The sequence below is a fragment of the Rhamphochromis longiceps genome, linkage group LG2 (assembly GCF_057381845.1).
Source record: "Rhamphochromis longiceps isolate RC_006_pf linkage group LG2, R_longiceps_female_GT1.1, whole genome shotgun sequence".
Lineage (NCBI taxonomy): Eukaryota > Metazoa > Chordata > Actinopteri > Cichliformes > Cichlidae > Rhamphochromis > Rhamphochromis longiceps.
The window spans coordinates 26,206,617-26,228,313 of record NC_140558.1 but is presented as its reverse complement, the minus strand read 5'-3'; the positions used below and the strand labels follow the sequence as shown (position 1 = coordinate 26,228,313).

The following is a 21,697-nucleotide window of genomic DNA, read 5'->3' as shown; positions in this document are numbered from 1 at the left end:
CTGGAGAGCCCTCTGCTGGCTCATCATGCACGTCTGTCAAGTGAAGATAGGCCAACTATTCATCTGGGCTGCAAAGCATTGGTTTGTTCAATAAAAATAAATAAAGATGTACAAAGTACTTTTTTCCATACAGAGTTCAGTTTTTCAGTCAGCTTCATGTAAAAGTCTTTAGCTGATTGTTTTTCATGTCTTTTAATCGCACACTGAGATCAGGCTCTGCGAGGGCCGTGCCATCTGTTGCAGGAGCTCTTACTCTTCCTCATGCTGCAGATAGCTGTTTATGACTCTGATCTTATATTTGGGTTTGTTGTCATGCTGCAGCAGGAATTTGGAACCAATAATAGGACTCCCTGATGAGAATGCAAGACAGATAAAAATGCAAACATCTGTGTATGGTCATTTGATCTGCACGAATCAAATTTAGTTTTACAAGAGAGACGTTTTAAGACACTGACATCAGCTTTTTTAAATCCTAAATAGACAAAGAGTAAAATGACTCTAACAGTCAAGAGTCATGGGGTTTTAGTAACCCCGATTCTGAATTCATACAGCTTTTGTGGTCCCAGCAGCAGCAAGCCAAGTTTCAGTGAAATTTCCTGCCATTTGATTAAAGCTACAACAATAGGATCAATACTTTGTTTCTATCCCTAAAGGTCAGTAGGTAGCACTCTGAATCATATTACATATATTATGTTTTTGTGAAAAAGAAAAAACTGTACCAAAGTACATTTAACCAAAGCATTAACTTTAAAAGAAAGCTGATTAGCATGGCAATAGCAATAACATGGCTGATATCCTGAATTCAAATTGGATAAGCAGTAACCCTACTGATATACATCGATCTTTGTATTTCAATGTCATTTTTTTAAAATGACATTGGAAGATTGCTAGCATTAGCTAGCTAACACTGATATTTATGAAGGATGTATTAATAAACATCCATTAATTACACATATTAATTAAGTAGTCAAAGAATCAGCTTAATCGAAGGTCAGTTGTTTAATATTTATGAGAATATGTCATTATGTGCTTATTTTTACAGAAAAAATGTCTACGAACTGCAGTGCCTACTTTGTAACACAGTCAACTTATGCTAAGCTGCACTTATACTTTGACATATTCAACAGATATTATGAGCAGAATAAGTCAGCGAGTTGATACAGTATTAAAGTCTTCCTACACAATCATTAGAAGTTTTAGTTTTCTTCTGCTCATGACTTACAGGACGTAAACTGAAATAATTGAGGCTAGCCTAGCTTCAGGGCTAACAGCGTATGCGCTAGCATTATTTGTGATGGGTTCAGTTTCAAGATGAGGACCAGACAACTCTCATAATCATGTATATTTAAACCTTATTAGTCAGTTTTTTAAGTAGGTACCCTTTCTCTTAATTTAACTCACCGAGCTTGAACAGAAAGAGTTAGAGCTACCACAAGGAATGATGATTAGCTCTTTTATAAAACAGGTATGGAGAGGGGAAGACAGCAGGTGGGGTCTCAGCAGAGGTCTTGGCAGGAGAGGATATTTATGCTCATGGCTCCTCGTGTTGTTAACAGAAAATGCAAATCAAAGTTACTATTACAGTGAGTATGTGTTTAAAGAATCAGGAGATGTACTTCTCTTTTAGTTACACAAACTGCTGTCGTACTGTTCAAGCCCCTCAGTGGTTCATCATAAGCCCCGAGAGTCTGAAAGAGTTTGGTTCTCAATATAGACCACAGGCCTGAGTCATGGCCTTTAGGTTACACACAACAAAGTAAAGAAGTTCAGTCAGGAATTTCTTCTTATTTTTATTATTCACGTAATTGTCACATAAAAGCGGTTCATAAAAACGTTTTTAGTACCCGACGAGCAGCTAAAATGGGAGGTTTGCAGATTCGAAAGACTTTTTAAAAACATTTTCAGGCCTGAGTAAACTGCAAGGGTCTTCTAATGGGCAGTCAAAAGACAATACAATGGCTGCAATGTTTATTTCCTCTTCTTCTTCTTTTTTTCTTCTCAAATTTCAGTGAACCAGAAGAATATTTTGACCTGTTCAAAGAGTTCTAAGGACAGGGCCCAAATACTTAAAGGGATTATGCTAGGACAAGCCGCACTACCCACTCTCTGTTCCTAACTTCCTCCCCAGTGCCATTCGGTCCCTTTGCCTGAAAGACTTCCAGTGTTGCCTCATCTCTTTCAGGACCCTCACGTCCTCGAGCCTGACAGCCATCGCCTAATCAAAGACCTTCTTTTCAGAGGGAATGCTAAGTGCTCCTTAAATGGAATGAAAACAGGACACTTATTACTTGCTATTAAATTATTTTCAGTGATAGTACACTTAACAGAAAACAAAGCTAATGTAAAACATGCCATTAAAGCTCAACTGTCACTGGAGACATCCGCTGGTCCAAGTCTGTCTGAGTGGCCAGCAATGGTAGCGACAACCACATCATCGGCCTCGCATGTAGCGCCACTAGCAAATCACTGACTGCATGCCACAGGCTTTGACTTCTTCTGTTTGTTTTTCATCTGTCAGACTGTCATCACGCTTCCTCAGATCAGAAGTGGTGCTTTTTTTCCCCCTGTGGTTGAAATCCTGTCAGAAACCAGCTGTGCTCAGCTGTTCAGACTTCCTGCTCAAAGGACCCAGTGTTCATTTGTTATGTCACAAAGTCGAGTCAGTTTTATTGATATATGTTGTTGTATTTTCTGCGCAGAAATAATTCCACACACAGAATTTCATTGCAAAGATGTTACAGTCGGTCTTGCATAAAGCAGCTCTAGTAACGATATTTAGATATTATGTGCACATGTATTTCAGAAATCAGTGGACAGTTTGATCACAGCGTGTATGTGTGTGTGTTTGCGTGTGCATGAACACACGTGTGTCGAGTCCTTTGAAGCAGACATACACCCCACCACTATCACTGCCGTTCTTGCTCCTCAGATGAAAGCTGATATGTGATCGAGAGTCCGGCCGCTTGTTTCCATTCAGAGCAGTGAAAAGGAAAGACGAGCTAATATTGTAGCACTTGTGATACAATCACACGTCAGCGTTTCTCCTTTTGAATAACACAAGAAAAGATTCCTATAGGGCACGGCTCATTTTGGGAATTATTTTTGGATTTAGCTGCACTCTGGGTTTGAAATCTAAATCTAAAGTTTCTGTAAAAGGTGGAAAAAAGAACAAAAAACCAGAAAGAAACAATAAAGCATGGGGGGATTGAATGAGGAGTAAAATGTGATTGGGGTGAAGGAGGCAGGTGGCTGGCCTGCTGTACACCAACCAAACCCACAAACAGCTGTTCATTTCTCAAAGCACCCTTGTGCCCCCCTCCATGCATCAATTCTCCCTCTCTCTTTCTGTCTCTCCCCCCCAATATCTTCCTCTTTCCCGCTCCACCCCCACCCTCTCCCCAAGCCTCCAGTCCACCCAGCCATTCCTGCCTCCCACCTCACTCTGCTGCAGCTAAACACACTTTGATCACGCGCCAGAATCAGGACACAGCTGGTTCACCCGTGCACTTCTCACCGTCTGCTTATCATTTGTGGCGATAGTAAAACATGGCAGCGATAACATGTTTAAGTAAATAGTGACATTTGAGGAGAAATTAAGCAAAGTGGGAGACAGACAGAAAACTTCCAGGAGACCCAAAGCAGCGGCAGTCTTTCCTGTATTTACATCCCAAAAACACGCTAATCCAGTCAAGTGCAGGACATAAAAAAGTCAGGCCTCTCCACCACCACCCGCTCCCCTCCTCTCCACCCTGTGATCCAGGCGGGCAGGTCACTTGCTGGCATGAATTGCACGGCCTACCAGCAAGAAGACCAAACCAGAGATGAGCTCCAGGGGCACTCCGGCAGCCGCCACCATGAATGACAGGCCGTAGAGGACTGAAACCTCAGCGTTCGGACATGTTTCCCCTCTCTCCTGAAGGATGTAGCTCTTCACATCCACCACCTCCATCCACAGGACGTAGAGCAGAAGCGTGAACAGGAACAGGCAGGCTGCGGAGAGAGACAGTATTAGAGAGACAGACACAGAGGCCGTCAGTGCTGTGAGTGGCTGCAGAGGAACGCAGCTCCTCTTCATCTCTACTGTTACCACGGCGGCAGTGTTTACTGCTGTCGTTATAGTGACAACACTGCAGAGTGACATCTGCTGCTCCGCGTGCCGGGTGTGTGTTTATCATGTGACAGGTATGAACAGCTGACAGCAGCAAAGGCTGCAGAATGAATGTGCGTCTGTGCATTCGTCTCTTATTTCACGCTACAGTTAGGACTTACACACACATAGATGCACAGGCAGCAGTCTATATTTTACCAGCAGCTAAGAGGAAGGCCCCGCCCAACTTGTAGAGTTTGTAGCTGATGAAAGGAACACCACAGACCAAGAGGAAGCCTCCAGCCAGAGCTAAGACGAGTCCGAGGATTATCAGCACGGTCCAGAAGCCCCGAAACACTGCAAGAAACACAAGCACAGCAGTGGAATCCCATAAGTGTTCTGCAAAGAAAGGGTGTTTTTGCTCAGGTTTTCAGTTTAATCCCAGCCCCTTGGATTTATTTGCTGACCGGTCCGCAAACAAGATGCTGAAGCCCAGGTTGCTCCTGTCGGCTGGCGAGTCTTGCATTCCTACCCAGGAATTTTGTGTATGTGTGTGAATGGAAGAATAGGAAACACATTGCAAAGTGCTTTGTAGAGCTGCCAAGGTTAAAAGGATGTCATATAAGAACGGATCATTTACATGTAAGAAGCTAAAGTCAGCATCCAGTTACTCTGGCTCTGAGAAAAAGAAAGCAAGAAAACTGCTCTTCCACATCAGTCATTACATGTTCATTTTGTTTGGTTTCAGTCACAGGAAGGCAACGCTGGTTCTGATCTTTTGCAAGAAGATTGGAAACAACCAGCCATCTGTAGATGTGGTTAAATGCTGTCCTATTTAACACACAAATAGAAGAGTGTTTCCCATCTTCCCATAAAACGCTTAGCAAGAAAGCACAAAAAAGTATTTCCCAAAATAGACTGTTCCTTCAGGCTGGTCCTTTAATAACTTCGATATGGTCCTGATACGTTTAGGCTGTAATATGAGCACTTTTTGACTGAATAATAAATACCAGATTAAGTATTTCTCTGCTAAATCTTTACTGCTGTAGCAAAGATGGGATTTACTACTGATATATATGTGGGGACCTACAGATGAGGCCAAAATTATTAAGCGTTGCTTCTTTTAACGGATCGAAGGAATTTGTTATACAAGTGTCAAGAACAGGAGTGAGGAGTATCCTCAATAAATTCCAAGAAACCCACAGAGTACAGAACACGCCTGGCAGTGGTAGGAAGTGAAAGATTTCAAAGATTCTGGAAAGAAAACTAGTGAGAGATGTTTCTAGAGAGCCCAGAATAACTGCGAAGACACCCATGAATGATTTAGCCAAGTTGGGAATTGTAGTCTCAAATGAGACAATCACTAGAGCCCTGCACAGGAATGATGCGAGATTGGAGACCAGGAAAAACTTCACTTCTGCAGAAGACACGCCTTCAAGCCAGACTGCGGTGTGCTAAGGACACCCTAGAGACAGATAATGCACACTAGAAGAGCGAGAAGAGGAGATAAAACTAGAGCTCTTTGTCCACAGACACTTTGCTGATGTTTGGAGAAAGTAGTGAGAGTTCTACATCTCAAAGGACAGCGTCCCCACAGTGAAACACGGTGGTGGGAGGATCATGATGGGTGGATGCTTCAGTGGGTCTGGAACTGGGAATCTCATCAAGGTGGAAGGAATCATGAAGTTTATGTGAAGATTTTAAAAGCATTCAAAAACAAACCTGAGTCTGGGTCGTCTCTTTATCTTTAAACACAACAACAACCCAAAATATGTCGCTCCTGGGGAACAACTACCTCCAGAACACCAAAGTAAATGTTACTGACTGGCCAGTTCAAAAAAATGCAAAGCCCTGACTTGAAAATCACTGTGGGATGAACTGAAAACCAGGGTCCCTGCTGGAAGACCATCAAATCTGGAGAGCATGTGAGACATGTTGAAAACTACAACAAACGACTGCAGGCTGTTATCCAGCAAAAAGAGTAAACGACTGACTGTTAGCATCGAGGAGGTAATTATTTGGAACCTGGTAGTTTTTGTGAAATAATTTTGTTTCTATGTGCAAAGCAAAAATAATGTAAGCATCCAAAATAAAACAAGGATGTTCGGACAAGCTGTGCTAAAAACAAGTTATCGCTCTGTTAAACAGCATTTGGGAAATACCCATATTTTTATTCAAGAGTAAAAAATATTTCTCAATCATGTATCAAAGATTTGTATCAAAGATAATTTTACCTGAAGTTTAGGAGTGAGACTACACCTTAAGCACTCCTCTTCTAAAAACCTGTACCTGCTCCAAACACCTGTCTGTTCTCAATTTTAGGTCCCACCCTCCCCGTCTTTCTCTCCGTTTCCCAGATAGGCACTTGGTGTATCCGGCATCCTCATATCAGTCTTCTCCAAACCTCTGCCTCTCACCCAGCTGGCGTCAAATAATCTATCCACGATTATTTGTACATATTTTGTTGTTCATAAAATGTCTTGCATAGATTTGACCTCACTACTGAACAACAGGAAACAGAAAGACGTGTGTCCATGCAGCATATATTTGAGACTGTGAATTACCTGCTGTGGGGTCATAATTTGGATGAGGGACTTGTCCAACTGCAACCGGTAGCGGGAAGAGGTAACCATGGATGCAAACCTTAGACTCTGGCTGGTTTGCTATAGTTAAAAAAATGAGAAAGGTTTACAAAAATAATCACTCAAAATAATGGGCAAAGGTCTATAACCACAATAAACAGCAGACATATTAAGGCTTACACATAATTCAGTACTGACTTTATTGTTGCCTTTTATTTCCCATCATTGACTAGATTTTCTAAAAGCAGTGTCTGAATGAGTGGCAGAAGCACACTCAGCTATCGGGCCACTTGAATAACAATATGCTCAATGGTTGTTCTGGATTTCTTTTTCAATTCAGTGATGAAACATTAAGTGCAGCAGAAAATAAAAAAGACACAAATGCAAAATGCAGTCGGGGGAAAACAAAAAGCCCCAAAACACCCCATAAACAACATATTTTAGCAATCCTTTACATTTACTGTCATATATGGGCATTTTTCTTTTCTGCACTTGTAGCATGTCAAGGAGACCGCAGTGTTGAGCAAGGGACACGCAACCACATTGGACAACTCCCAAGAAAACCTTTGCTCAGCTTAACTAGAGGAAAGTTTCGCCTACGTACTGAAGAGAGTGGCCAGCACTGCGTGCGTCGTGGGCTCCACCTGAAACGCACAGCGCCAGAAAAAGCCCTCGTGGTGCAGCGTGAGGGAAGGAGGGGAGGTACTCGCTTCTTCCACCAACAGCGTCTAAGAAAAAGAAATGGAAGACAGACTGACATCACACAGATAGATGCTCGAATACCTAAAGATGGATGAATCCCATTTTCTGTCAGCGCTGTCAACACGTCTGCGCTCGCGGCTCTGTGTGATTCCCTACTTCACTGGAGCCACGGCATCAAACGTGGTTCTGATTATGGCCTGCTGGTCTGTGAGGTTTTCGAGGGGGAACTTATATTCTCTGCTCGCTTGTCAGAAATATGATTGATGGCGCCGAATAACACAACAACTTTAATCATCCTGTTTTATTGAAAATGAAAGACTTTGTTTCTGTGATGTTACGGAGGAATTCACTGGGGGATTAGCTTTTATAAATATATCCCTTACGTTGCACTCTTTGAACTTTCACACAAGTGCTTCATGGGAGAATAAACTGGAAAATTAAAGGGCCACTCCACTGATTTTATACATGAAGCTCAGCCGGCTCGTCAGTGAGAGTCCTACTCGCCGTGTAAAAACAGTCATATCAAGGTGCCACAGTTTTGTCAAACCTTACCCCGAACCGCTTTTATTTTACAGCTGGCAGTCGAAGTGATGGACCAAAAATATAAAATTTATGAAATACACTCAAATTTTCAGCAGCATGCTGATAGCAGCAAAAGGTTATCAAGGATGTCAGTGTGTGATGACTGGGTGGTCCACAGCTGTGGTCCAGACTGAAAGATCTCAACATCTGGGTGGATTACTCTGACATACTCTATATAATCCCTGTTTTTGTCTCCTATTCATGAAATAATACCTCGGCTGCTTATTTGCTTAATATCAGCATGTTCATATTTTAACCAGAGCCATGCTCGTCTTCACAAAGATGCTACTGTAGTGTGTATGATGGGATGCTGTGTCACAAACTCTGGATGTGAAGTCAGAATGTAGGTGTGTAATGAGCAGGGAGGGTTTGATGAAAGGTGCATTTGGAGGTATTGTGGTAAGATCATAAACGCTCCGTCTCTGGGCTGGGACCCGGACTGGGCCTCGGGGGCTTGGGTCCTGGTTGGTGTGTTGCCGGGGTTGTGGGCGGGTGGGTGCATGGGGGCCCAGCCCTGGAGCAGGGTGCCGCCGGTGCGTCGAGCCACCTGGGGGGCTCTTCAACTGGTGGGGGAGATTGTCACATCTTGCAGGAGCTTTCCTCTCCTCAGGAGCTCCCTCTGCAGGAGGGGGAGATACAGGAGAGGTGGAGGAAGATCTCAGCCTGGGTGTTTATTGTCTTATGTAGTCTGGAAGATGAGTGGATGGTGGGGTGGGTGCAGTTTTCTCTGTGGTGGGGTTGGGTGGACTGTCCCGGGCTCTGTGGGGCCGGGCGGCGCTGCTGCACTGGGCCCGGTCTGGATGGGCCTGGGCCCCCTTTCCCTGGCGGGTCGCGGAGTATGGGGGTGCCTACTGGGGTCAGCGGGGGAGCTGGCCCCAGGGAGGGGTCACTTGCCCCTCCCTTCCTTCCCTCCCCATCTCCAGCTGCCTCCCTCTTCCCGCTCCACCACAACCACCCACACATGCAGGGCCTTGGAGTAGGGGTATGTCACCAGGGTGCAGAGGAGGCTACCCCCCCTCTGTCCCCTTCTGGATGCCTCTGCCTCAATTTTATCCCACAACTTAGACATTCACATTACTCACACTCTCATTACACATACATATAGGATCTTGGGGGTGGGCACGATACACGGAGTCCAAAGTACCATCAGGGTGTACACCCCACCCCTGGCATCGTTGCCCACCTCTCAATTTTAAATACACGTAGACATTGAGGGCTAGCAGGAGGGACTATGCGCTTACCTGCTGCTCTCTGGCAGGTAGCTCCATGCCCTCCTGGGTTTTAAATGCACCTTAGAACACACATGCATCAACATTACAATGAGCGGGTGGAGGGAGGTTTGGAGTCTTCTCTCACCCCCGTTCTCTGCGACCTGCTGGAGCAGGGGGGCTAGGAGGAGGAGTTGGCCGTCCGACTGCGGTCTGGAGTGTGGAGCCTTCCTGCTGCTGCGGAGTCGGGGCGGTCTGCCTCCCCCCACCGCAGGGAAAAGGGAAACACCACCTGGGTCTGGGTGCAGTTCCCCCCTCCAGGGGCGGGGGCACCTAGACCCGGTTTGTAGAGTACGCTTGGGGAGTGTGATCGTGTGTACAACGTCTCTTTATGTCTGTCTCCACGTTGGTTGAGTGTGGAGTAAGTGCATATGAGAGCATGAGGGTGGGAATGGATGTTTGTATCTGTGTGTGCCTGTATGTCTGTGTCTATATGTCAGGTTGGGTATCAGACGCCACCTCTCTGGGGAAATCTCAGGCCCTCCAAGGTTTGGAGGCCTATCTCCCCCTACCACCACTTCCCCTGCCAGTGGCGGACCCCCTCAGACATCGGTGCGTTGGTGGTTCTTTGTGTCCGGGGATGGGCGTCCAGGTACACACCGGCTCACTCCTTGGCGGCCGCTTATCGGGGCCTGGAGCCTGGGGCTCGCTCGGGCCACTTCGGAGGTGGGGTGCCCCCGGCCTCTCGGCCTGGGGCTCGGTCACTCAGGCGCAGCTGGCTGCCGGCGGAGCTCACGGGCGCGTCACTGCAACTCCCCCTGGCTTCTGCTCCGCGGCTGCTGAGTGAGCCCTCATCTGGGACTCTCCTCAGCTCTTTCCGGGACAGTGGCGCAGCTGCCCCTCTGTTGGTCTTCCTTGGTCTCTTGTGTTCTGGGGGCCTCTGGATGTCTGGAGTTTTGATCTCCTCCACACCTGCTTCACGCCCTGGAGGACGGGGCTGTGGCCCCCCCACACCCTCTAGCAGATTATTACATGAAGGAACCTTTTAAAAAAACAAAAAACAAGCGCGTCCATGCTCACAGGTGTACACACGGGTGATCACACCCACAAACTACACCCTTTTTGGCTCCTACCTCAAAGCACACTGTGTTCTGTTGATCTTATGTGCTGCACAATAATGTTTAACATTTAGTATTTACTGTCATATTCCCATATATCATTGTGATGCTGTTTATTCTATTACTCTTGTTCTCTTCTGCTTGCTTTCTTTTTTCTTTCTCAGCAGGTGATCCAGGTGATTGATATATGCATTTTTTTTCTCTGCCCATTCTGTTGGTTTTTGTCTTTTGCCCTTCTCCCCCGTCCCTCTTCTCAGCTGTTTCTCTTTCCCTCTTTCTTTCTCCCCTTCTTTCCCCCAGTCAAGTCTGTCCCGTATTCAGTAAGTGAAAATAAAATAAACAATAAAAGGTGAATCAAATGGACCATTACGGCAAGGCTGGGATGGTCAGTTTGGTAAAGTAAATCCGTTGGGCATCTTTCTTTGCCTTTAGACAACAATTCTGATGGCAAAAGAGCCAAACGGGACAGGCCAAAAAAAAAAAAAAAAAAAAAGATCATAAAGGCCACTAAATACAAACTACAAGTCCACATGTCTCTTCTAACTCCTCTCCTGCACACTTTACAGAAGTGCAGTCACCTACAACAGGAAGGCCAAACATAAGGTCCGGGGGCCAGAATCAACCCGGCAACAGCTCCAATCAGGCCCACTGATTTTGAACCTTTAACTGTATTTTCATACGTTTTACAGCTTTTCTGATGAAGACCTCCAACAACTCGTAAAGTACCAGTGAGGACAGTGCAGGGAATGAGCAAGCTGAACTTTTTCTGTACTTTTGCGAATTTATCATGTGGAAAGACTGAGGCGTGCTGTTTAAACTGCACTTCTTGTTCTTCTCATGGATTTAATGTTTGGATCAAAGTCTTTACACTGACAGAAAGGGGAGTTTTACTGGTCCAGTCTATTTAAGATCAAACTGGGCTGTACTAACCACTATGTAAAATGAGTTTAGACATCCCTGGCCTCCCACACGTTTGGTCAGAGTGTAATCGGTCAAAAAAAAAAAAAAAAATGCAGTGGTTTCCAAATCAGGAAGACTTCTGATAATGATTGTCAGTCAGCAACTTTTACTGGATTCACAAATGCAAGACCTTTGCTATGCCATTAAAGAGACAAAAACATATTTTTTAAAAACACTCCAGTTGAACTTATCTAAGAGGCAAAGTGGAGAACTGTAGCCTGACTGCTTTCTCTTGCAGGCCAAAGAGGTTAAGAGTCCTCTGCCCTGACACGGTTAAAAGTCAGTACCTGTGTTGGTATGGAAGTAGATTAATAATGGATTGTATTTATATTAGAGATGGCACGATACCACTTTTTTATGTCCGATACCGATACCGATATCATAAATTTGGATATCTGCCGATACCGATATGAATCCGATATAGTGTTTTTTAATCAACAAAACTGTTTTTTAAAATATCTTGCTGCATTTTGCAAGTCTGCAAGTTCATACTCAAGTTTAAAACAACAACTACACTAAAGCTATTCTGTTATACCTGTATACAAAAAAAATATTTCATAGTTCAGCAATACTGATCAATCTAATAAACTTAGACCTACACCATCCTCCCTATTCTGGTATTTTAAAGAGTACTTAGCGTAAATATTAAGCAACCTAACTAATAGGGTTCCAACTCCCAGCAACAACAAAATTAAATAAATAAAAAATAGGGAACCACCCCTCACGCTCCACCTCATGATGCTTAATCGACGTAATCAACCTTAATTTGATGCAGTGTGAAAAAAAATGCACAGAAATCAATTATTTTTCAAGAAATATTAAATAGATTCAACATCTTTCTTCAACAAAATTGCAGACTGCACAGATGGTACCTTCCCAAAGTAAAGAGTACTATAGCTTACTAGGGTATATATATTAGACTTAATAGTCACTATATACAGTAATTGACTTCTATTCATTTTACATCAAATTAAAACTTTGGGTGTCAGATAATTATTTATTAAAAGCTAGACATTTTAAATGAGAATAAGAAAGAAAAGTATGTCTTTGTGCCCCCTTTTCCCAGTTAATGCCCTATCGGCCCCCCTGGCTAAACTTTGCTAGATCCGCCCCTGCACAGTTACCAGCCGTCAGCTACGTAGAAAAAGATCCTGGTGTAGAAATTAATATTAAATAAATTCTAACAACAGCTTATCAAGCTTAAACGTGCTGCTGTTGTTCAGCCGCTGGTTTGCTCTTTCTGGCGCAAAGTGGACCAAAAACAAACGAGAGACAGACTCGTGACAGAAAAGCCGATCAGCTGATTTAAGCAGTTTCACGATTGAAGTAGCAGCCGGAGAGCGAGAGGCAGTCGCTTGTTAAGCTTAACGTGGGAATGCTTTACAAACATTCAGAGATGGACTTACACACTTGCTTTACTTCTCTCGGGGATAACTTTGTCGGAGATGAAATGCCAGGTTGCTAGCGAAGCTCCACATGCTATCCAGACCACCGACAGGTCCTGCATGCCACAGCTGCTCTATCACGTGATGCATACATTCTGAGGTGAGTTACGGCGTGTTGCAAGTTTTGTGAGGTGCTTTCGTGATATTTAATGGATCGGATTACATTTTTTATTTTTCTCCGATATCCGATCCAGTAATTTAGGTCAGTATCGGACCGATACCGATACGTAATATCGGATCGGTCCATCTCTAATTTATATAGCACTTTTCAAGGCACCCAAAGCGCTTTACAATTCCACTATTCATTCACACACTGGTGGAGGCAGCTACAGTTGTAGCCACAGCTGCCCTGGGACAGACTGACAGAAGCGAGGCTGCCATATCGCGCCATCGGCCCCTCTGGCCAACACCAGTACGGTAAAGTGTCTTGCCCAAGGACATAACGAGCAGGACAGAGAGCCCGGAGATCGAACCGGCAACCTTTCAGTTACAGATGCGCTTCCCAACCCCCTGAGCCATTAGTGAGCATTACTCAGGTAACCGGTAATGCTGACCAGTGGATTCAGGTTCTGGAGCAAAATATGCTGCATTGCAGTGTCTTGTTTCAGGGAAGGTCTTGCTTATTTCAACAAGATATCAGCAAACAACGTTCTGCATGTATTCCAGTATGGGTGGAGCTGTTGCCCAGTCAAAACATTTGGAGCAAGATAGGTTCAAACTGCTGGGCAGCTGGAATCCTTACAAGAAAGAATAACGCTACTGCCACGTTTCAAGAATTCGATATTGCAGCAAAGCATCTGACCCAGCTTTTATGAAACATGCCGGTAGCATCAAAATCTAAACTTATATTTTTTTCTTTTAAAAACAAAATCCCTCTGCTTCAACATTTGCTGTTTTCCTTGTTCTAGTTTTAATTAAAACTCATATGTTCTGTGATTATAAATGTGTTTTGCACAGCCTCCCAGCTTCTTTGGAAACAAGGTTGTAAATTGCTTCAGGACATCTTTAAATATCTTATAGTGGCACAGCAGCGAGTCCACAGCACCTGATCGGGTTTCCCCGTTTATTCTTTTTGTGGTTTTCACGTGTGACCAGTTAAAAATAATATTTTCGGTTGCTGTTATTGAATTGATGTGTTTTGATGGAAGTGATCAGTGATTGCTTACAGTATGTTAGGAATCGCACTTCTATCTGTCCTACCTCAGTCCTGTTGGCATCTTTGTCCCCCATCGGTGTCGTTTGTGTTTGCCATCTATATGGTCCGCAGTTGTCGCTTGCGACCAGCCAGTAGTCAGTACCAAATGCCAGGAAGAAACACAGAGTCCCTATTACCCCAAAAATCCCCCCAGACAGGGCTGCAGCTCCCACCCTCATAACTCCGGCCTTTACCCCGCTTTAAAGTATGATTCCTCTTAGCTTTTAGTCTTCAGGTCAGTGACTCCTTACTTGTGTCCACTCTGAAGGCTGTCTGCCCAGTCCCAATCCTAAAGAACATGACCAGCCTCTCTCAGCCACTCCCTGGCATGCTGGGAGCTGTGAGGAAAAAAATGCTACAGTAACCGAGCAGGTCAAACAGAGGGAGGTGGGGGGACAGGAGTTATTTTAGGACGCAGTAAGCCTGTCCTCGTCAGATTACCAGTGTATGTATTTTGCTGTGCATTTGTAAAGGAAACAAGGAGAGGAAAGATTGGCGTGAGGACGGTGTGGGCAGCAGGTATCAGCATTTATGACTGCGAGGTATTTGTAATGTTGGTGTTACTCTGGGAATGGTGCTTTGAAAATGAATTAGGCTGGAGATGCAAGAGTTGTTCAAGAGGTGAAACATAGAGCTGAGAAAAGCTTTATTGTAGCCGGCAAATAAATAAATAAAACCATTAAATTCATTTTATGAGGAATTTACTTGGGATGCATCCATGAAATTGCTGAAGACTTCTACTAGTTCTGCTTTGCACCTCACAACTCTGTGCTTAAAGGAATACGAGGTACTTATCACTTCAAATGATGGAACACGCTGAGTTCTTTGCTTTCATATGTTTTTCTCCCTCCCTCCCCGTGTCTCACAGTCTGCATTCATTGCTGCTTCTCATTCTCCAAAACAAAGCTGAGGTGTTTCCTGGCGGCTCTCTCCACGGTTTCTTGATGTTTTGGAGAGACTAGGTCTTCTCTAGCAGCTTTTGGATCCATTGATCTAGTCTGAGCCGGGCCAGCTGAGTCTGAGGAGTCCAGGAGAGTGGATCGTGGGCTTATGGAGCACACTGCCAAGAGGGAAGAGGGTGAAGTGAGCTCAAGAGTCACAAAGTCAAAAAAGCTTCTGGTCAAAGATCAGGAGGGAGAGAAATACTAATAAGCTGTTTGTTTTTTTTTCCCCTTTCTTTTCTTTAAGTTAGAGCAGAAAGTTTGAGAGACAGCAAACACACAGTTAAAAAACTGCATGAATTAAAACACAATTTTGCAGAAGTAGACAGGATGACTGAGTTTTAATCTTACGTACTAACTAGCAAGAAAAGCAAAAAGCCTTTAAAAGTAAAGCTTTCCATTTGTTCAACATAAGTTTGATAAACAGACATTTGAAAAAGAAAGTGGTTGTCGGACTCTATGCGATCACATAAAAAAAACAAAGTGCACCCTTATTGGTTCCATATGAGGGGAAAGTAGCAGCCTTAATTCATAATTTTGGTCATGTAGCCTGGAAAGTAGCAGCCTGGAGAAACTGCAAAAAACCAAAGAGCTGCATGTCCGACTCCACAGGCCTCAGTTAGCATGTTAAATGTTAAACTTCATGACAGAATGGTTGGCGAGATAAGTTATGGCTTGTTTTAAAGTGCCAGGAGAAAAAAACGACCATGGCAGCATGGTTTAGTTTTGAAAAGCTGCATCTGAACAAACAACTTCTGAAACAATGTCATTTGGACAGACCAACAAGACCGAATTTGAGCTGTCTCACCATCTTGCAGTTATTGAGTTTAACTCAGTGCACCAAAGTCATCTAGAGTCAAATATAATGCTATCTGAGAGCTAAAGTTTGGCTGAGAGTAGGTTATTTGGCATGGTAATGATCCCAAACATCGAGGTGTTACCATGGCTGAGCCAAAGTCCAGACATCAGCTTCATTAAAAACTGTGGTGGGACATTCAGAGAACCTGCAAAACCGCAATGAACTGAAGCAATGATGTAAAGAAGAGCAGGAAAAATGTATTGACAATGATGTGAGAGACTGATAAGGTCATACAGAGAATTAATGATTCAAGTTATTGTTACGTAAGTTGGTCCTACAAGCTGCTGAATCATGCAGAGGACTTGGCTGTTTTTTTTATAGGACTGCATAGAGTCCTGTCAAGACTTTCTGTTTCACATGGCTGTGCACCTGGCTGCGTCTTTACCTGTGTGAGATCTGCTAAGTCCAGTTCTCACTCTCTGTGGCTCACTTAGCCCACCATCCTCCCCCTGCAAAAGTAGAAATACACAGTACAGCACCATGGAGGATGTTCTCTACTCTGATACCGACACTCCATCATTCACGTAGAGTTTAAACAGATTCCTAAACTTGGATGCAGTATTTCAACATGAATCCACCAAGCCACAGGTGTCGAACTCCAGGCCTCGAGGGCGATGTGTCCTTGATCCAACACAGCTCATTCAAATGGCTAAAGTACCTCCTCAATAAGTCTTGAAGTTTTCCAGAAACCTGGTAAGGAGCTAATCATTTAATTCAGGTGTGTTGATCCAGGGTGAGATCTAAAACCTGCAGGACACCGGCCCTTGAGGCCTGGAGTTCGACACCCCTGCAACCCTGTGAACTTACTCTCCTAACCATTCAGTCTTTTTAATTCTGTTCAATAAAACTCGAACATGAGGAAATGCAGGTAGTTTGCATGCACCTGAAAGTGTGTGATTGTGTTGTATGAGTATCTTTCTCCCAGACTTTGGTGTCTGTAAAGGGGCTTCCTTGTTCTGTCCACCGATGTGTCCTGGTGCAGGGTGTGTCTGCTGTAGGCTGGTGTCTGCTGGAGTGAGGACACATGCATGAGCCCAGAAGTGTGGAGCTGAATTATACACATTGTGCAATTTCTAAGTTATAGTAGCTGGAACTAGGAAATAGCTAACAGTGGCATAGAAACTTTACCTTGTTGTTGAAGTTTTGGAGGTTTCTTGAGAGGATGCGCCTGATGCTTTCCATCTCCTCCGGTAGCAGAGGTCGCCCTTGGGAGCGAGGATCCACTCTAGGTTTTTAGAAAACCCTGATTATGGTCATGAACCTTTCTTCCGTTATTCTGGGAACTTTAAGGACAAACACTGACACAGTCCAAAAACCATTTTCTTACATCGGCGGGGCCTCCTCCTCGACTCCCCTCTGCTCCCGTCTCTCCAGCTCCTGGTAAACTCTGAGGATGCTGGAGCTAGCCTGGCGGTCGTTACGGATGAGGAAACGGCGAAGGTACTTCTTGTTGAACTGCTCAAACCTCACACACACACACAAGCACACAGATGGCAATACTGTGACTTGTAGAAAATGTGCATAGTGTTTGCTGCCACCTGCTGGTCATTTCATATTTTATCTTTTTATATGCACAACAAACGCTTTATGATAAAACACAAGCAGAAGGCAAAGTAACAGTTAAACACGGAAAACTAACTTGTCTTTCCAGTAGTGCTGCCCCCAGTAGCCAACCACATCCTCTATACCTGCCACCAGGTGATCTATGAGCTAACAACAAACAGGATTATTTGCAGATAACTTCCAAAAAATGATATCCTTTGGAAGTATTGAAAGAAATTCATGAAACAGGCTGCTCTCTGTGCACCATCCACTTCAGTGCATCCTTCAAACATTGTATGCTTTGCATAGGAAAAAACCGAACTCACCTTGTTTCCTTTTGGTTAGTAAGCCTTGCTCTTCTGAGATCATAATCCTTGACAGTCTTTGCTAATTTACTGATATCTAAAAATCAGTAGTGTCCAGAGTTATCTACAGCCCTATCACAAATCCACACTTAGCTGTGATTCCTGTGATCTCTCACCCTGCTGTGGATCTCCTCGCTGAGAGTAGGCAGAGCTCTCTTCTTCCTCTTCACATACAGTAGCTCCACCAGAGGCTTGATGGTCATCCCCTGCAAACCAGACTCAGAAAATAAAATCCACCTTCAAACTATGACAAACTTTTTTCCTTACAATTCACGAACATGTTTGCCCCACCTGTACAAAGACAGTAAAGAGAATGACCACGATGGTAGTGGTGATGAAGAGTCGTTTCTTTGGGAAGTCATCAATCAGGAAGACCAGGGAAAAACAGATTGCCCCTCTCAGGCCACCGTAGGCGATGATGAACTGGTCTCGGAAGGTCACGGCGTTCCTCCGGAGCTTGTTCACAAACGCGGTCAGCAAAAGCACGCCTTTTAAGAAGTGAGAAAGAGTTTAGATATCCACTTTGCTGATCTTGTGATATAACTTGTTTTAAAGTGCGGGGAAGACTTATACCCGTGGCCCTCCAGATGAGACAGAGCAGCAGTGTAGAGCACACAAACGGCCAGCTCCACATGTGGATGTCCTGTATGGTGGACACTCCCAGAAAGGTGAAGATTAAGGTCTCGCTCACGCTACTCCACATCTTCAGAAAGTACTGGATGCTGGTGTTGCTGCGCTCCGACACATTTGCTTCCACGTACTGTTTCATTGTAGCAGCACAGGTCACTATGCTGCAGGGCAGGGAAAGGGGAAGCAAAGTTAACTAATGTTTATACTAATGTGTACAATTTGTGGTCTTTGGGATTCAGATGATTCTGAGCAGCACTCACGCCATGATCCCAGAGAGGTGAAGCATCTCTGAGGTAAGGTAAGACAAATAGGAATAGAGGAAGACAAAGAGCGGGGCGATGACTTGGGCCCTGGAGGTAAAACGTGAGGTGAGGGCTGCCAGCAGGCCGAAGAAGAGACCTACACACAAGCCCCCGATTCCGACCACCACCACCCTGCAGCCCCCCAGCAAAACATCCAGCCCTGACACTGATGGCAGACGGAGGAAGGACTCAAAAAGCTTGTAGAGCACCTGAGAGGAAGAAACGTCTATGAGTATCAAGTGTTTCATTTAGGTACCTGAAACACGCACCGCTTCTCTCCTCACCACAGTGACAGCGTCATTGAGCAGTGACTCTCCGAACACCAGGATATGCAGCTGTTCGTTAACTTGCATCTCTTGGAAAACAGAAAGCACCGCCACTGGGTCTACAGCAGCGATCAGGGAGCCAAACAGCAGGCAGTGGAGCAGAGAGACATCTCCTAGTGAGCTCTGAGCCAGCAGGCAAACACCGTACAGAGACAGGCCGATGCCCAGGACGTTCCACAAGGTCCCCAGCACTGCATACCTGCACATGCACAAGAAACCAGCTTTAAGACACCTGCTCCAGGTACCTTTAACAAATGCTCGATGAATATCTGAGTTTAGCCACTCAGGTCCACAAAAATAAGCTCAAAATATGACAAATGTGGTAACATATGCAGTGCGTCATGTTTATTTTGAATATTCAATGTGATTCCTAAGTTCATGGTCAGTTCTTAGTAATCTTAGAGTTCTTCCTCCCTCAGTGTCTCGTCTTCTTCTGTGTTCATTCAGCCTTGTCTTCACGTTGTCTTCATGTCTTGTCTCTGTGTTTTGTGTTCCCCTGTCGGTCATGTCTCCAGTGTGTGTTAGTCTTCTTCTCTGTTTTTATTGTACTTCCTGTTTTATTTTGACAGTCTCTCATCCTTGTACAGTATGTTCAGTTTTACTTCCCCTGTCCTATTAGTCTGTATAGGTTCCAGCTGTGTTTACAATTGTTGCCCATCCTCTCGTTAGTTTCTAGTTTATCTTTTATTAGTTTCTATTTGTTATTGTTTTTGTATTTTATTTCAAGCACCGTGTTACAGCACATGAAACTGCCTCCTTTAGTTCACTCCCTTTGTTTCATCTGTCTGCCACACAGCCATACATGACACAGAGGGGTAAAATGATTATTAGGTCTCCTGCTGAATTTGTAAGTTCACTCACTTACAAAGAATTGAAGAGTCTCTATTTTTGTTGCAGATAAATACAACCAAATAAAACCAGTACCGGTACCCAAAAAAAAAGAAGATCTATCCATAACCACGGGAAAAGAACCAGGGAAACCAAGTTAACAATAAAAACGATTTAACAAAAATAACAATAAAAACCAATAAAAACCCTGAAAACCATAAATTTCACACCCAAGCTTCAACTCTTGCAGCCCGGTACCAAACGGCTCATGGACCGATACCGGTCCATGCCCCGGGGGTTGGGGACCGCGGCTTTAACCCATTCCAGTCAAACAATCCTGTGACTCTGTGGGAGGCAGAAATCTGGCTGGGCTGTAGGAAACCAAATACTCATTTCACTCAGTGACATGCAGGGATGTTTATATCTTGGTTCTCTCCATTAAAATAAAACCGTCATAAAAATTAGAGACTGTCCAATTCTTGGTACACGATCAAAATGATGAATTAAGCAGGAGATCAAATAATTATCACTTGGATGTTTCAAATTTCAACCCTGAGCCTGAACCATGAAATAATTGCCACAAAATTCAATTGTTTTTGAAAGTAGAGCATTCATTAAATCATTTGAAGAAATTTAAACAATAAATAAATAAAATATAGATTTCTGTTTGTGAATTTCAATTTGTATCATATTTGGTGCATCATGACTTCTTTTTTTTTTGCAATTTATTCTTTTGAATTTTTATTTTATATTGTGTAATTTACACTGATGATTCAGACGTAGAGGTAGAAGAAGGCTTTAAAGGGTAAAACCAAAATAAAGAGTCTAATTCTGACTTTTAAATCAAACTCTTTCTACTCATATTTTATGTGGAAATGGCGTACTTTCATTCTGTTCAACGCAATCTGCATACGAATGCCTCCACACACACGCACACACACAAAAATCAAACATTTTAAAGCTACCAACCAGAGGATTGTACCAAGGTTTTCAAAGAACAGCCTGCCTGGCAGGAAGTATCCCGCATCTAACACGATGGGTGGCAGCAGAAAGAGGAAGAAAGCATCGGCGCTGAGAGTCGGTGGAGCAGAGTGGCGCACCCCATAGATCACACCTCCAACCAGGAGGCCCACCATGATGAGGACGCAGCTTTCGGGGACAACTGCAGGGACTCGACCTGACCAGTGAAAACCTGAGGGAATGAGAAACGGAGAGGGAGTAAAAGGAAATCAGCAGGATCCGAACTTTGTGGAGTTCTGACTAAATCGCTCTGTAGCTATACCGAGGGAGGACTACTACCATTGTACTCAGATAAACTCTTTCATTGATAGAACAGATTGTTAACTTGAGGTTTGGTGTGAGTTTTAAAAAATCCTGGAAATAACTAGAAATGTAGAAAAATAATAGATATTATATACATTATATTATATATGAAAGAATCTGGCTTCTCGTGGATGAGTGTGAGCACAACTGAGGCTTACCCAGCTTGGCCAGTGAGGCCAGCATGATCCACAGCACGATCTCAAAGGGAGCCTGTACGTGGTGATAGTCCATGCTGAACACCCTCAGAGCCATGGGTAGATCCACAGACAGGCTGCCATCGCTACTGTTGGTGCCCAGCGAGGGAGGCAGATTGTGGGGCAGAGGGCTCCCATCGGGAGAGGTCACAGCCAGACAGCCCAGCAGACTGGCAGAGAGCAGCAGAGAGAGAGTCCACAGAGCAGTCATCCTGCAGCCATGCTGGGACAACAGCAGAGAGAGGCAGAGAATAGGAGTGGGACTATGGAGATGGGGGGTGGGGGCGAGACACACAAAACAACCTGACTGGGACTCATGCAGCCACTAATGTGCACAGGAATCCCTGAGCTAGCAATGATACCAGCAGCACAGAGCTCAAGGGGTGTGTCACACACACAGACGGTCTCATCAGCAACTCAAAGAACATTACATCCATTTCCTGAAAATGAACCCTAACTGGAAGCCAAAACAAAACCCAAAATATGATTATTTCCATTACAGGGAATT

General features: G+C 44.2%; 2 protein-coding genes across 5 annotated transcripts; both read right to left on the bottom strand.

Annotated features, from left to right (window-relative positions):
* Positions 1 to 1,776: 1,776 nt before the first annotated feature.
* LOC146677306 (transmembrane protein 182-like) lies at positions 1,777 to 14,305 on the bottom strand. Of its 2 annotated transcripts, XM_085420463.1 has the most exons (5): positions 13,885 to 14,297; positions 7,274 to 7,397; positions 6,652 to 6,750; positions 4,307 to 4,444; positions 1,777 to 3,990 (listed from the first exon to the last, which is right to left on the bottom strand). In XM_085420463.1, the coding sequence occupies exons 1-5, from the start codon at positions 14,056 to 14,058 to the stop codon at positions 3,770 to 3,772; spliced, it is 756 nt and encodes a 251-aa protein (XP_085276589.1). In that variant the 5' UTR covers positions 14,059 to 14,297; the 3' UTR covers positions 1,777 to 3,769. The 2 variants fall into 2 exon arrangements, with proteins under 2 accessions (XP_085276589.1, XP_085276598.1); XM_085420472.1 differs by lacking the exon at positions 4,307 to 4,444 and having other exon boundaries at positions 13,885 to 14,305.
* Positions 14,306 to 14,497: 192 nt separating this feature from the next.
* On the bottom strand, positions 14,498 to 21,453 carry LOC146677305 (sodium/hydrogen exchanger 2-like). 3 transcript variants are annotated; one of them, XM_085420434.1, is made up of 13 exons: positions 21,154 to 21,453; positions 20,642 to 20,864; positions 18,803 to 19,043; positions 18,477 to 18,727; positions 18,160 to 18,377; positions 17,878 to 18,074; positions 17,703 to 17,792; positions 17,319 to 17,389; positions 17,007 to 17,144; positions 16,808 to 16,904; positions 16,563 to 16,688; positions 16,065 to 16,128; positions 14,498 to 14,939 (listed from the first exon to the last, which is right to left on the bottom strand). In XM_085420434.1, the coding sequence occupies exons 1-13, from the start codon at positions 21,398 to 21,400 to the stop codon at positions 14,755 to 14,757; spliced, it is 2,148 nt and encodes a 715-aa protein (XP_085276560.1). In that variant the 5' UTR covers positions 21,401 to 21,453; the 3' UTR covers positions 14,498 to 14,754. The 3 variants fall into 3 exon arrangements, with proteins under 3 accessions (XP_085276560.1, XP_085276568.1, XP_085276576.1); XM_085420442.1 differs by having other exon boundaries at positions 16,563 to 16,685; XM_085420450.1 differs by lacking the exon at positions 16,065 to 16,128 and having other exon boundaries at positions 14,797 to 14,939.
* Between the last annotated feature and the right edge of the window lie 244 nt (positions 21,454 to 21,697).